The sequence below is a fragment of the Sardina pilchardus genome, chromosome 20 (assembly GCF_963854185.1).
Source record: "Sardina pilchardus chromosome 20, fSarPil1.1, whole genome shotgun sequence".
Lineage (NCBI taxonomy): Eukaryota > Metazoa > Chordata > Actinopteri > Clupeiformes > Clupeidae > Sardina > Sardina pilchardus.
The window spans coordinates 17,631,256-17,646,944 of NC_085013.1; the positions used below are offsets into that span (position 1 = coordinate 17,631,256).

General features: G+C 43.1%; 1 protein-coding gene across 3 annotated transcripts in view; it reads left to right on the forward strand.

Moving 5' to 3' along the window:
* Window positions 1-1,062: 1,062 nt before the first annotated feature.
* arel1 (apoptosis resistant E3 ubiquitin protein ligase 1) overlaps window positions 1,063-15,689 on the forward strand; it is a gene marked incomplete in the record, with an annotated part of 20,482 nt that continues 5,855 nt past the window's right edge. The window contains 14 exon segments of one of the 3 annotated variants that reach the window (XM_062522686.1): window positions 1,063-1,272; window positions 1,975-2,276; window positions 3,904-4,072; window positions 8,571-8,791; window positions 9,334-9,405; window positions 9,513-9,739; window positions 10,186-10,423; window positions 11,227-11,396; window positions 11,972-12,152; window positions 12,462-12,706; window positions 13,305-13,382; window positions 13,552-13,693; window positions 15,357-15,478; window positions 15,590-15,665. In XM_062522686.1, coding sequence (XP_062378670.1) covers window positions 2,129-2,276; window positions 3,904-4,072; window positions 8,571-8,791; window positions 9,334-9,405; window positions 9,513-9,739; window positions 10,186-10,423; window positions 11,227-11,396; window positions 11,972-12,152; window positions 12,462-12,706; window positions 13,305-13,382; window positions 13,552-13,693; window positions 15,357-15,478; window positions 15,590-15,665 — 2,089 coding nt within the window. 3 annotated transcript variants of the gene reach the window in all.

Sequence of the window (15,689 nt, forward strand, 5' to 3'; positions counted from 1 at the left end):
TTGTCCATAATATAAAGTGCAATACAAATAAAATGTATTATTATTATTATTATTATTATTATTATATATATATATATATATATATATATATCTGACAAAACCACACCTGTCACAGTTACTTAGGCTAAGCCTATAGCTGCCTGCTACACGGATCACAGCTGCTTGCACTATCACATTTCACTTTACATTGCTTGTCTTGTATTTTCTTGACTCAAGTGGGACTGCATTTCATACATATTCATTGGTAACGTAATACCTTCAAATGGGGATTGTGGATGTGCCCGAGGCTAAGAGTGGCTTGCTGACTCAGGGCTTTGCAGTGAGAAAACCTTCCTCCTTGACATACAGAAATATATCTACTACTAAAGATAGGATAATGATGAAACAAATCTGCAGGGCTAATGGAAAAGTTTTCTAGGTTTAGTCAATTATTTTCTTGCAGCAAATTAATTGATATGCTTAAATAGCCAATTAATTGATTTGGTAAAGCCAGAGCCTGTGAACATTAACACTTCATACAATTTGGAACTAAATTATTAACATCCCTGGCAAATATTGGTTTTCAATTGACCAATATGTTGGTTTTTACTGAAAATGACACGGCAATGTGACAGTGTCATTTTCAGTCAGAGCAAACATATTGGTCCAGAGAAAAACTCCTCTCTCCCTCTCTGTCTGTGTGTGTGTGTGTGTGTGTGTGTGTGTGTGTGTGTGTGTGTGTGTGTGTGTGTGTGTGTGTGTGTGTGTGTGTGTGAGTGAGTGAGTGATCGAGAGAGAGAGAGAGAGAGAGAGAGAGACAGACTGTTTAGCCTACTGTCCTGTTTCTGTTATCTCTCGGTAATCTGAGCTTTGTCCAACCACGTTGTTTCTTTTCCTCTCTCCACTCTAGGCTATCTCCACTGTGGGATGCAGTTCATCCCCCCTTCCCTCTGATGCAGAAACCCTCTGCATCTAGCTAGGCCTATCTATTGCACCACACTGTTATGCAATCTCTTATGAAACATCCTGTGTGCATGTTCTTAAACCTAGGTCTATAATAACAACACATGCCATTGGGACAGTTTTCTGCTTCATAGTTTTATTTATTCTTATAATGATATCATTTTACTACTGAATTGGATGAGGCCCCTACGACGTTCACACATCTTGAACTGTGGGTGGCAGCAATTCGGATGAGTGGGTTAGTTCACTCTACCGGAAGTGTAGAAGGAGGAATTTGTGGTCTGACGTGCTCTGAGTATACTCCGACTGTCCGACTGTCAATAACAGAACGTAAGTAACTGGTACATAATGTCTAGGTTACTGTAAGTTCATCTGCATGATCTTATTAAAATACACAGCTTTCTCTTTCCTTAACATGTGACAATGTGCATGAGGGAACAGTGATCTGGCTGATTTATGCCGCATCCATAACGTTATTCAGCTAACGTTAACCCTAAATGCAGTCAATGTTAGCGTCTTAGCCTACAGCGTTGACATTGGTATGCTTGTGTTAATGATGGCTTGGTACTGTTCACAAGAATACATACATTGCGGGCTACTTTGGGTCAAGTTGTTGTTGTTTTAGTAATGGCTATAACCTTACATGTTTCGTTTCTGAGTCACTTAACGTGAGCTTTCGTTTTACCCGGGCTAGGTCATTGTGTTCTTTTATGTTAACGTCAATGGCAACATTTTGCAACGGCGAGTGCCTTCAAATGTGTTTTAAATGTGACGAGAGAAGTTATTTGCACCGTTTACGTTAGGTGTTCTTCTCCTGGCACAGGAACATGGTAGTAGACTAGTTGTTTGTCGTCTATGTTTGCTACAGAGAAATGTCAGCCATTGTGGTCGCAACGTTACGTGATTGTCGTTTCCACTGAAGATGTCTAATGTTGCCATAGAAAACCAACTCTTCTAGAACTAACCGTTGCACTAAACATGTTTGGCTCATTTTTTGGATATAACTTTTCACGTTGTGGTCCTCATTCTTAGATTCAAGCAAATACACATGTGAAGCCAGGAAACATGAGCAAGAAAACCAGTTGGGAACTTTAATGATCGCAGGCCAATCAGAAAAAAAATATTAAGTGGCGGAGCGTGTGGGCTGCGAAGACCGGAGGTCAAAGTTCAGACTGAAGATGGTCTGATGGACCGACGCTTTGTGCTGACCTTCATCCTCTGCTCCGTGTCCTGGGTGTTCTTCTGGGAAGTGCGCTGGAAGAAATCGAAGGGAACTCAGATAGAAGAATGGCTCCAAAAACACCGCTTGTCCGAGTACAAGCACTTATTTGAGGGTTAGTATGGATATGGCTTGAACTGAACACTGTGATAGTAGGATTTTGCCATATGTTTAGAGATAATCATGCACCACGATTTGAATTTCTACTAAATCGCAATTGATGATAGAGTTGCATGATAATGTTGTCGAATAGGTTATGTGCATGGTCCAAAAGTATCCTCACTGATGAATAACGAATGAATAAACAAGCTTAGACAACATTGGCACAGTGATGAAACAGGCCTACCTCCTTCTCGTCACCACAATACAGAAGTAGATGCTTTGCATCATGACACTTTGCATTTGACCCTCTCGGGCCACTGTGGTGTTGCATTATTTGTTTGCTTGGTGATGGTGGTGGAGTGGAGGTAAGCCAAAGCCAAACCAAAGCCATGGCAAGTTGGCTCGATCTGTTATCGATCCTTTGCAGAGTCTGTGTGGGATTCTCTTTGCAGTTTAGGCATTGTTGATCAAGTATACATAATTCACAATGTAGTAAGAAATATACACTTCCATAAGGTTAGTTAGTCATATTAACTAAGTAAATACATTGATAATATCAAACAGTCCTGGGTGGTTATGATATGTATGCATGTTGTTGCATTGTGTAGTATGTTTTATTTATTTATTTGGACATTATGTGTGTGTAGCAGCTGTTGTTAAGAGTAAATGCTAAGAAGCCTCTAATCCCAGTCATTTATCATCATTGTATCATTTTATTAGATAGGTTATGACAGGTTGTGGGCAGCCGTTGTGTACTGGTTAGGGCTTCGGGCTTGTAACCGGAAGGTTGCCGGTTCGATCCCCGACCAGTCCACCACGGCTGAAGTGCCCTTGAGCAAGGCACCTAACCCCTCACTGCTCCCCGAGCGCCGCTGGTTGGGCAGGCAGCTCACTGCTCTGGGTTAGTGTGTGATTCACCTCACTGTGTGTGTGCTGTGTGTGTTCACTAATTCGGTTAAATTGGGTTAAATGCAGAGAAACTAATTTCCCTCACGGGATCAAAAAAGTATATATTCTATTCTATTCTATTCTATTCTATGACTTCAGAATTCAGATGTCTCTGGTATGAGAATTGGTGTTTCGTTGTGGATGTTATCCATTGCAGTTTCCTTTTAAAACCTGATTGGTTGATGATTAATGACGGCTATTTGAGTTCAGAATGGTGTAGGCCTAGTTCCAGCCTTTAATATGTTTTTGAGATTTGGCTTCCAGTAAAGTAAAAGCAGAGGTGAGAAACCTGAGAATGTTTTCTTTTGTTTCCAGGCAATGGCACTCATTTTTATTTAAACTCCTGTTCTGTAATGTCTTTGTACTCTGTGTAGGAGTCCTTAACGGAGCTTTCAGAGCTTTTATCTTAAACATCGAAGTCACAAAAGGCTTTATGCTACCATAGTAACAAGGACATTTTTGTGACTCCATGGTACAATAAGGAACTCACCATGGTAATGAGAGCGTGTCTGCATAGAGACCTTTCCAGTATTAACTGTTGTGATGATGACGGCATATACGCCTACAAACTTGTAGAACTCGGTATTGTACTCCGTTGCATTTGATTTGACTGGTTTATTGCTCTTTGCATGCTTATGTATACAGTATATGTTTGTGTATGTTAATGTATATGTTCACGTATGTGTATGTAGATGTACAGACGCTGGAGGAGCTGAGTCTGAATGTGTTAACGAGGCTGGAGGAGGTCGTGCAAGAACAGCGACTCTGGCGGGACATATCTGAAGCCCACATCCAGCTCCTCAGAGACTTCGCTTTTCAGGAGTGGCTCAGCTCCCAGAGCCTCGAGCACTACTACCACACGTGAGTACAAACCCTCCACCATAACTCGCTACTACCACACGTGAGTACAAACCCTCCACCATAACTCACTACTACCACACGTGAGTACAAACCCTCCACCATAACTCACTACTACCACACATGAGTACAAACCCTGCACCACAGCTCACTATTACCACACGTGAGTACAAACCTTGCACCACAGTTCACTACTACCACACATGAGTACAGACCTCCACCACAACTTGGTTCTCACTTCATTCAGGATGCAATACTTGAGCAAGTTATCCAAGCGACTTTGTCAAAGTTGACTAGAAATGAGGATGTCCAAGGCTGCGCTGTGCTGTCACTGAGGACCCTCCCTTTAATGTGTGGCATAGACCTCACTTAGGATAAAAGCATCTGCCAAATGGATACCTCTAAAGCAGGTGATGCACAAGGCAGCTCTTTGAGCAATGTTTCTGGGCAGCGCTCCTGAGTCTAGTTGTTCTGCCACACTCCCACTGACGTTGGGCAACATTTTGTTTACTGAGAATCATCAGTAGGCCAATTACCATCATCATCATCCAATCAGAACACACGGGAGTGGTTTTGTGGTGTTAGATTCCATGGAATGCTGATTCAGAGAATCCCGCTCTGTAAATAGACTGGTTGCAGGTAGTGGGGCGAGATCAGTCATACATGACTGATGTGGTTAAAGCAAGAGCCAAAGGAACATTAGGCAAACATTGGTTCACTGAACAATCAGCTGTGTACCCTGAGGTAAACTATCTTTAGGAGCGACTGCATTGGCACTTTGCTCTTTGTTTTTCAAACGCACCATATGTTGTTACATGTGGTATGTTATGTTCTGTATATTCATACTTTCTTCCAATCTTAGCGTGAAAGTGACCAAAGGCATATTGTACACTACAGCCCAAATGAAACACAATTCATATTACACAGTTGATGGGGTTTTATCGATCACGTTTAACACTCTGTAAAGCGCCATGAGACATGTGTAATGTTTTGGCGCTCTATAAGTGAAATTAAATTGAAATTGAATCAATTTTCCGTATGAATCTGACTCTTTATCAATTTTCTCTGTGGAGAAGGTAGTCCTTTCCAGCATGTTACTATCGCTGTCTGAATACAGTGCACAATCACTGCCTAATTACATTTGAACATTTTTAAAGGGGTATAACTTGGAAAATTATTCCATAACTGATTGATCGTTGAATCGTCTGCATTTAGTAGCCTACAATTGTCCTTTATCGTGGCGTGCTGATTCACTAGGTGCAACACCCAACCAGGTTCATGCAGAAATTACATTAACAGTAGCAGCAGGTTCAAACACACCTGGCTCTACCGGAAATAAACAAGCCCACAGAGAGCCTTTGGTGCACGTAGCCCTTTACTGCTTCTGAAAAACACACTTTTAAAAGAGTGGAGTGTGTTCTACCATGGTGGCCATGACAGACCACGTAGAACTACAGTGTCTGTTTCAATTTCACTTTCTGTTCACTCTCAGAAAGAGTTCAAATTGTTCACTGTTAAATGTAATGATTGTATTGTTGCTATTTATATGTCGCTTTGGGAAAAAGTGTCTGTCAAGTCCCATAACCTTAATTAACCACTGATTAATTGATGAGGTGTATGATTCTGATGGGTTGAAAAATGTAGAACCAGTTCTGCTTGATTCCCAGCCCAAGATTAAATTCCATTTTACTTAGGTGTTGTTACTCATTTAGAGCTTGCCCATAGCACAGCTACATTAGATTAGATTAGATTAGAGTCAACTTTATATGTAGCGCAAAGATATTTTAACTTAAGCTTAAGGAAAATGAACAGTACTCTGTTAATGGGTAATATTCAGATAAGGGTTTGTACATTCTGTATTATCAGGATGGCTGAAGGCACTGTTGGTGTTTCTTCTGTCCACCCCTAGAGGGCAGCGTTAGGTTTTTCCTACTGTTGTCAGCCCAATGACTTTCAGCCGTAACAACTGCAGCACGGAGAGGGTCATTGCTGCAGTGAGCATTCTTTGAGAGAAGGGATGTCACACAGCGCTGCACAACGTCTACTGCAGTGCTGCATTGGCACGTAGCCTATAGCCACCACGTTCCTCCTGTAGCGTGTGCTCTCACCTACAGTAGCACTCTGCCCTATCACCTATGCCCTATCACCTATGCCCTCTGCAGTCGCACTACAGTAGTACAGTGCCCTATCACCTATGCCCTCTCACCTACAGTAGCCCTATCACCTATGCCCTCTGCAGTCACACTGCAGTAGTGCTATGCCCTATCACCTATGCCCTCTGCCTCTGCAGTAGCGCTATGCCCTATCACCTATGCCCTCTGCAGTAGCACTATGCCCTATCACCTATGCCCTCTGCCTCTGCAGTAGCGCTATGCCCTCTCACCTATGCCCCCTACAGTAGCACTACAGTAGCATTATGCCCTCTGCCTGTGCAGTAGCACTATTCGCCATCGCCTACTGTATGCCCCCTGCAGTAGTACCACAGTAGTACCACAGTAGTGCTATGACTTTTGAAAAGAAATGGGAGTCGGCCTTCAAAGGAGAGTATTTTGGAAGGTAGAGCCAAAGCCATCGATATCTCAAAGTTGCGACAGCCGTTGACTTCCATGTCAAAGCCAGATTAGAGCGGTCACGTGGTTAGTGGGTAGACTCAGTAGTTCCCTCGGTCCCTGGTTTACTACGGGATTGACAGCAGCGATCGCATTAATATTTAGGGTAAATACTCGATGAAAATTACTATAAACTGCATTTCCACATACATATATTACTCAATGAAAATGCATTATTATGCACACGACTATAAGTCATGTAGAAAAGTCTTATTATAACACCTGAGATATTCATTAATTCTCAATGGAATAGTTCCCGGATGTGCCGCCATTGTTTGTACACGGGAGTCAATGGTAGTGTCGCAACTTTGAGATATCGATGGCTTTGGGTAGAGCCACCTGCACCATCAGATCCCTCTACATACTGGTTTCACTTTCTTTGTATTCTATTCTCAAAAGAAAGAGTTCAGCTACCTCAGTGGGTTTTTTTTTAATTTAATTTTTTTATTTCCATATTAGGTAAAGCCAATTTCATTGGAATAGTGTATTTAACTGTAATGAATGCGCCATTCAAATCTGCACACAATCAAAGGGTTCAAAGCTGGCTGCATTTACATCAAAGCCGCATACATTCAAAGCATCACAAAGCTGACTGTGATCTCATTTGCTAACTATGATTTGCATTGTGTTTGCATCTTCCCAATCCCAATATGGGCCTTAGTCTGGATGAAATATGATTATGATAACTCAGATGTAAAGAGAAGCCAAATTGCCTTTTTAGTGTGTGTGTGTGTGTGTGTGTGTGTGTGTGTCAAGTAAAAGCTGTTTGTCTTGAAGAAGAAAGCTGCTTTGCATCTTGTCAGAGGAGAATGTTAATGTGCTGTTGTGAAAGCACTATGCAGCAATTTGCCACTTTTTGAAGTATGCTCTTATCAGGCGACTATTTTTGATATTATCTTCAAATTCATTTTGATGTGCTTTGTCATGTGAAGGACAGACTTGATCTCCACCAGCCATCTAGAATATGCGCTATTCTGTGTTCCGAATTGGAACATGACATTGCTGGCTATAGCCCTATTCGCACGGGATTAGTATTACCTGTGGACCTCTGGTCATTTTCAAATTATCACCCCACCTCTGTGTTACTTGCAGCGCATTCGCACGGGATAAGCAAAGTCTGTAAATCACTCTATTTTCACTGACATTACACCCGGATATGTCGTATGCTAACGTCCGAAAACAACGCAGAAAGTAGAAAAGATATGCAATTGCAGTAGCAATCACTGAGATGCAGATTCGCACGGGATTAGTATTATCACCGGACGTCTGTGTTTGGCGAAATACAGTAGGTAATTTGCGGCGGAATTTTTACTTCACAAATCACAGACATGGCACATTCGCACGGGACTAAGATCTCAGGCATTCTCCGCAATTATCACAAATCACCAAAGGTCCACAGGTAATACTAATCCCGTGCGAATAGGGCTAAAGTCACCTAAAGACTCCAGTTACATGACATTGCTGCAGTTTTGGAAACCAAATGTTTCTTTTAAAAAGTTTCTCTTAAAAAAGGAGTGGGCACGTACCCTGTTTAAGTCATGCCACTGTAGTCTTCCGTGCTTTCCCTCTGTCATATGCTGTCTATAATCAGACACTGACATTTTGCATTCATCCTCTGTGTGTGTGTTTAGGCTGAAAACACTGAGTTAAACTCTCCTTGTGTGTGTGTGTGTGTGTGTGTGTGTGTGTGTATGTGTGTGCGCGTGTGTGTGTGCGCGCGTGTGTGTGTGTTTAGGGTATTCTCTTTGTGTGTTTGTATGTTTAGGCTAAAAACACTTGGGTGAATTTTCTTTGTATGTTTTTGTGTTTAGGCTGACAGCTCTGGGTTGCATCTTTGTATGATTGTATGTTTTGGCTGAAAACACTGGGTTTTATTGTCTTTGTATGTTTAGGCTGAAAACTCTGGGTTGCATCAATTTGGATGATTTGGCCCAGTTTGACAGCCAACTTCAGCTGTCTCTGGCCGCGTGGGGCTACTATTACGAGGACTACATCAAGTTGTCGACCGGCGTGAAGGTCCTCCAAGCCAGTAGAAATCACCGTGATCAGGATTACGAGATTCAGCTGGTCCACAGCCTCGCTGAGAGGCGTCTCAACGAGAAGTGGTCCTTTGGTTAGTGTGTGCACTGATAGTCAGCTTCCCTGAGGCAATGCAGCGTAACAACGTTATTTTACATTAAAACTTGGTGTTAGTACCTTACATTGGGGGTTGTGTGGAAATATTCTCGTGTCAGAGGCCTTGGCCATAGCATTCACAACATGGAGATGCATATAATGTCCGAAAACAGAACATTCTCTCACCTCGATATAGCCACTCTCACACCGCAATCACAGTTGAACTAATTAAGCCACATACAGACAGATGGCAATTCCTTACAATTTGAAAAATACCTATTTATGTCATTCATGAGTTGATAAATGCCAGGCTTTGCGTGGAATTTACCATACACCTGCGATGTCGTTTGCCATATGTTTTATTCCATACATTCATTTTGTAAATGTAGGCCACTGAAATCTGAAATGCTGGGAAAATACACTGCTGTGGGAAGGAATGCTGCTGAGTGAACTAGCATCTTATTGTTAAATGATAATAAATAATGGATTTCATAAAAATGAGATTAATTTTGAATGAGTAACTTTTCTCTCTTTTTGCAGCAGGAGCTGTTATATTTGGCTGTACTGTTGCACTGTGCTTTCTTATTCGAGACCTCATGTTTTACGTGATTGGTGAGTGCACAAGCTTTTGCATTGTGGCTGTGCATAGAAGACGTTTCATTCTATCTGTCTGTGTATCTCCTTGATGATGATGAACCCTCTTCTCCTCTCCTTCCCAGGTGGAATAACTGTGTCCATCATCGCATTCGTCTTCACCATCAAATTCCTGTGCGAGCTTGCTGCACGGGTCGTCAGCTTTCTCCAGAATGAGGACCCTGGACGCCGTGGTGATCGTAGCATCTACGATTATGTGCGGGGCAACTACCTCGACCCACGCTCTTGCAAAGTGGCGTGGGATTGGAAGGAGCCACAGGAAGTAGGCCAGACCATGACTTTCCGTGTGCAGGTGGGAGTTTTCTCCAGAACGTTTTGGTTCTCATACAGATATAGTAAAATTGTTTTGGGGATTGGAAATGTTACCATGACAACTCTTCACTGAGTGCAGTTGCACACCTGCGATGACAGAGATAGCCTACTTGATACAGACACGATGCTTTATATGGTTTGTATTGTGTGTTTTCCAAGGCTGCCAGCTAGAAATTGTGGTTTAGATTTAGATAAAAAAAAAGGTTTAACATGCCCATTACCATCCCACTAGTCATTTCAACCTTAATGTCATTTTAATCTGAGGTGCTAGTTTAGGCCAGCAGCAGAGATGTTAATGCACTATTTTAATTATTTCCAGTATTGTTTCTAATTTATTCCATATTTTTGGATGGGGTATTACATCTCACATTATCTCTGACATACGTAGCACACTAAGGGAATTATTTTATATTTCTGTCTCTTTAGCTGTTTTATAAAAATGGCCAGCCATTCCCCGCTCACCGGCCGGTCGGCCTGCGGGTCAACATCACCCACATGGAGCTGGCGCTGGACATCCCCGTCACCCAGGAGGTGCTGCAGGACCCCGAGGCCAACGTGGTGAAGGTGGCGTTCACCGTACGCAAAGCAGGCCGCTACGAGATCGCTGTGAAGTTGGGCGGCCTTAATGTAGCCTATAGCCCCTACTACAAGATCTTCCAACCAGGTGACACAGCTTGGGCTCCTGGGCTGCTTAAGCTTAAGCATGCCTTACAGTGGACACTGGGTCGTATATAAGCAAGTGGCCGGTGATGTTGATGGTTTATAGTAAACTGCAATTTTGCTATCTGTTTCATTTCAACATGGTGGAAAATGAATTCTGCACATACTTAAACCGAGTTCAGTCAGGACCACTATGTCTAGAAGATACTGTAGCTTTATAATATTGCATGAAATTCATTTTGGTGGTATGGTCTGTTCTGGGGTCCCCCTGCCCTTCTGTGTTCAAACATGGAAAGCCTAAGGCAGGGAGAGCATCAATAGACCCCTCATTGGGTACAGAACAGAACAAACATCAATGACAAGACATCGATAAGTCAGAAGTATGGGGGGGGGTTAAGGGGAGGAGGTGGGTGGCAAAATTGCAGAAAAAGACACTGGCAGCAGATTGGCAAAGGCAGTTTAAATAAGCGCTCTGAATGATCTCTGCCAATGAAAGCAGGGCCTGGCCAATCAGCTGGCAATCAGCTGAGCTGTTAGATTGGCAGTCAGCTGAGCCATCCAGGGAAGCTGGCGAGACTCCGTGACCTGCCTGAACTAGCGCTGTGCTCCATTTAAAGCTTTTAATGTCTATATCTCACAAGAGAGCAGAAATGGTGCCAGAACACTCCTCGACTAATAATAGAAAACTATAAGAAGACTTGACGAGAACCATAATGTGATGCAATGTTGTACCATTGCTTCAGGAACAATTGTGTTACATGTACGATTGTTTGAAATGTTAATCATTTGTTTGTATGTTTTTCTCAGGAAATGTGGTTCCATCCAAGACAAAGATAGCGTACCACTTCTCTACTCTGGTGCTCACGTATGGCCAACAGCACACGCTGCAGATTGAGCCTCGAGATGAATACGGAAACCCCACCAGCAACTCCACGTCACTCGTCGATGAAGTCAACTATAGTGTCTACATGCACCCAGTAAGACCAAGAATCAAGGCACTGTCACACAAATGTAATAACCTGAGCAAACAAAAAAGTATTGGCTGACTTTTATAGAAATGAACACATTCTCACAGACACATTCTGACTTGCGCCTGGTTTATGGTTCTGTGATCTAACATAATGGGGCGGTGGTACCGTGGTTAAGGAGCTGAGCTAGTGTGTAGTAGCCTGAAAGTTGCCAGTTCAATTACCAGCTTCCAATATTGTGCCCTTGAGCAAGGTGTTAACCCCAAGTTGCTCCGGGGACAGTGTAGTCCCTTGTAACATAGTTGACATATACTGTACAAGTAGTCACTTTGGACAAAAAGTGTCTGCTAAATGTAATGTAATGTGATAATGTACAAATGATGCTGTTGCTGTTCTCGTCATCATGTCCGTCTTTCTACCCCGCCTGTCTCCTCTCCGCCTGTTTCTGCTCCTCCCATTCCGACCTGTGTGTGCTCCTCCTTCTCCTCCCTCTCCGCTCCTCCCTCTCCGCTCCTCCCTCTCTGCTCCTCCCTCTCTGCTCCTCCCTCTCCTCCCTCTCTGCTCCTCCCTCTCTCCACGTGTAGCTGGGAACGACGGATGACAACGGTGACGAGGAGTACTACAGCAAGTCGGTGTCGTCCAATAAGCAGCTGTGCCAGGTGCTGCTGCGTCTCACGCTGCGCCAGATGGGCTGCTTCAGAGCCCGCATCTCCTACCAGGACCAGCCGCTCAGCAACGGAGAATTTGACATCATTGTGCTCAGTGGTGAGTGTGTGTGTGTGTGTTGGGGGACTTGTCATCAATTCAAAAAATTATTTATTAATCTTGCTAAAATTGACGCATACAGTAATGTCCTGTGTATTAACCGCATTGTGTATAAGCCGCATGACAGTGTTTTATGCAAGAAAAAAAAACAAAAACAAAGCCATATTGATACCATATTAACAGTAATCTGCCACCGTGTATTAATCTCATAGCTGAAGAAATTTAGCAAAATCAATCTATAAGCCGCGGCTAATAATAATAACGTAATTAATTACGGTACATCTTCCTTTCCCACTCACTCCCACACAGAAAACGAGAAGAACTGTGTGGAGAAGAACGTGTCCACGCCAGGCATCAGTATCTACTTCGAGGCCTACCTGTACGGCACGGGGAATTACAACAGCTCCCACTGCCACTTCCCAGCGCCCTCTCTGCTGGCGCCTCCGAGGCGGCCCTCCGTGGGCGACGAGGACGACGACCACGACTCCCCGACGGAGGGGCAGCCTGAGAAGCTCAAGAAACCCAAGAAGGTTTACTGCTACATATCGCCAAAGGTACGCGCTTATTACTGCTACATATCGCCAAAGGTACGCGCTTTTTACTGCTACATATCGGCAAAGGTACGCGCTTTTTACTGCTACATATCGCCAAAGGTACGCGCTTATTAATGCTACATATCGCCAAAGGTACGCGCTTATTACTGCTACATATCGCCAAAGGTACGCACTTTTTACTGCTACATATCGCCAAAGGTACGCGCTTATTAATGCTACATATCGCCAAAGGTACCCGCTTATTACTGCTACATATCGCCAAAGGTACGCGCTTATTACTGCTACATATCGCCAAAGGTACGCGCTTTTTACTGCTACATATCGCCAAAGGTACGCGCTTTTTACTGCTACATATCGCCAAAGGTACGCGCTTTTTACTGCTACATATCGCCAAAGGTACGCGCTTTTTATCGTCTCTCTCTCCAAAGGTACACACTTTTTGTAGTCACTCTGTCCAAACAGGGGTAGTACAAAATGTGTACGAGCAGATTAGAATATACACATGTGGATAAATACAGTATACTGTAAATAACTGAATAAATAGGATTTCAGTATGGAAAGTATGGATTGCAATTTCAGTTGACTGTTTCACTTTCAGCAACTCTCAGTGAAGGAGTTTTACCTGAAGATAATCCCATGGCGCCTTTTCACATTCCGTGTGTGCCCAGGAACGAAGGTAATTTCATCGTGAATACTAGTTAAATAGCAATATTCTTATTAAGATTATTATAATATATTATTATAATTATTATTATTATTATCATATGTTAAGAATACTACACTGCTCCAGAGATTAAGACGTGCTTTATGATTGGCGTAATGAGTTTTGTTGCCGATCCCACCAGTTCACCTATCACGGCCCCGACCTCATCCACAAGTACTTGACGTTGGTGGTGGACGACGGCATCCAGCCCCCCGTGGAGCTCAGCTGTAAAGACAGGAACATCATGGCCGCCACCTTCATCCGCTTCCTGCACAAGAACATCGGTGAGGAACAGTATAGAGGAGCCCAGAGGCCAGCTGTGACAATGGACTCTAGCAAAATAGTAGCAAACACTATTGCTGTTTACATTTGTTAGCATAGTCACAAACACTATTGCTGTTTTTTGTTAGCATAGTCACAAACACTATTGCTGTTTGCATTTGGTAGCATAGTCACAAACACTATTGCTGTTTGCATTTGTTAGCATAGTAATAAACCCTATTGCTGTTTGCATTTGTTAGCGTTGTAGCAAACACTATTGCTGTTGCTTGATGACTTGAGTTTGAGCAGAACAGCTACTATGCAAAGCAATTATTTATCACATTCTGTATCTGAAAGTCAGGCAGGCTCTTTTGAATGTGCATGTATCAATAGCTACGTTTACATGCAACCATCGGAATGACCAATCGGATCGGTCAATCGGATCGGTGGAAGTTTACATGGCAAGGAGTATTTTGGATGCGCGCGTTTACATGTCAGCTTCACGCGCATATACATATAGCCTGCTTGCAGATTTGCTCCCCGAGATGGACGTGAGAGTTTATAGCCTATGACGTTTGAGGCGTGAGATATTCCCTAGGGCCTACTTCCAATCCTCTGCCTCTGCTTTCTTCTGTTCAAAAGCAACATCATAGGCCTAGAGTTTCGTTTCTTTTCCTTATAATTAGAATGACTAAAACGACGAAAATATAAACTAAAATTGCGTCCTCCTAACACACTCACTGGCCGCTTTCACACTGCACAGCAAGTCGGTCAGCAAATCCTAACTTCATGCACGGTCATACAGAAGTATTCCAAAGCCAAAAATATAGCTGATTATCCTGTAATCTGACGGGGTAGCAAACCACCAAAACGTCTGACTGTTCGCTAGTTGTTTTGCACCTCAGATGTTGTTTAACAAGTCCCAGCAACACAAATTCAAACTTGTACGGAAATGCATTCAATCAGGTCCTTGCCGTCTACCTAGCTTCCACACTGTTCTTTCAGACATCGCACAAAATATCTGTCTCCACTGTAGTCTCCGAAACATAGCCTACCTGTTAATAATTTTGGCTTTCAGAAAACGAGACATCACCACTGCATTTCAGTCGTTGCTTTTACCAAAGCCTACGCAGCTGCCAGTTAGCGTAGCCTATCCAACTGCCTGCAGCCTAGTACTTCCTAAACTTCAAAGATGCTGTCAGATTTTGTTGTTGTTTTGAAAGTGTCACGAAACTAAATAGCCTATTCTTCCGATGCCATGTTATCCGTCACTGTTTAAACCATAGACCTAAAAGAAACATAGCCTATGGTTCAACCTCACGCCCAGTGCTTATGTTTACACCTAACCAAAGATCTTTCATTACTATCTTTAACCCTCTCTGCCTACACCGTGGTGGCTTTTTTGATAAGAGAAATATTGCGCCTCCCTGAACATGCGCAGAAGGGAAGAGTAGCAGGGAACGATCCGATCCAGTGTATACATAACAACTATTTTACTACCGGACGGGTCCGTTCCACCTCTTTCAATCCGATCCAAATTTCAATCAGATCTGCGATTTTCATTCCGATTGTCTTGTTTACAAGAAGGAATTTCATTCCGATTGGTCCTGAATCGGATTAGAAAGGGTGCATGTAAACGTAGCTAATGAGATACTTTCTTCATTCCCCCCACAAAATATGGACTAGGTGGCTCGGAGACATTTCAAGACAAGGTGAGCTTCTTCCAACGAGAGCTCCGGCACATGCACTCCAAACGACCTCGCACGAAGACCTGCTTGAAGATCACGCGCCAAGCCATACTGGATTCTGTAAGTCGGAGCTGCTATGGATTGCTGTCTGTCTGGTCTGAGTGGTGAATGTCTGACAGAAAGAACTGAGGAAAACTGTTCATGTCTGAATGTCGCGCCATTCCTCCCCAGTCTCTGAAGGCAACCAGGAACTTTTCGGTGTCGGACTGGAGTAAGAACTTTGAGGTGGTTTTCCAGGATGAAGAAGGTTAGTTCACATCTCTCTACGGTC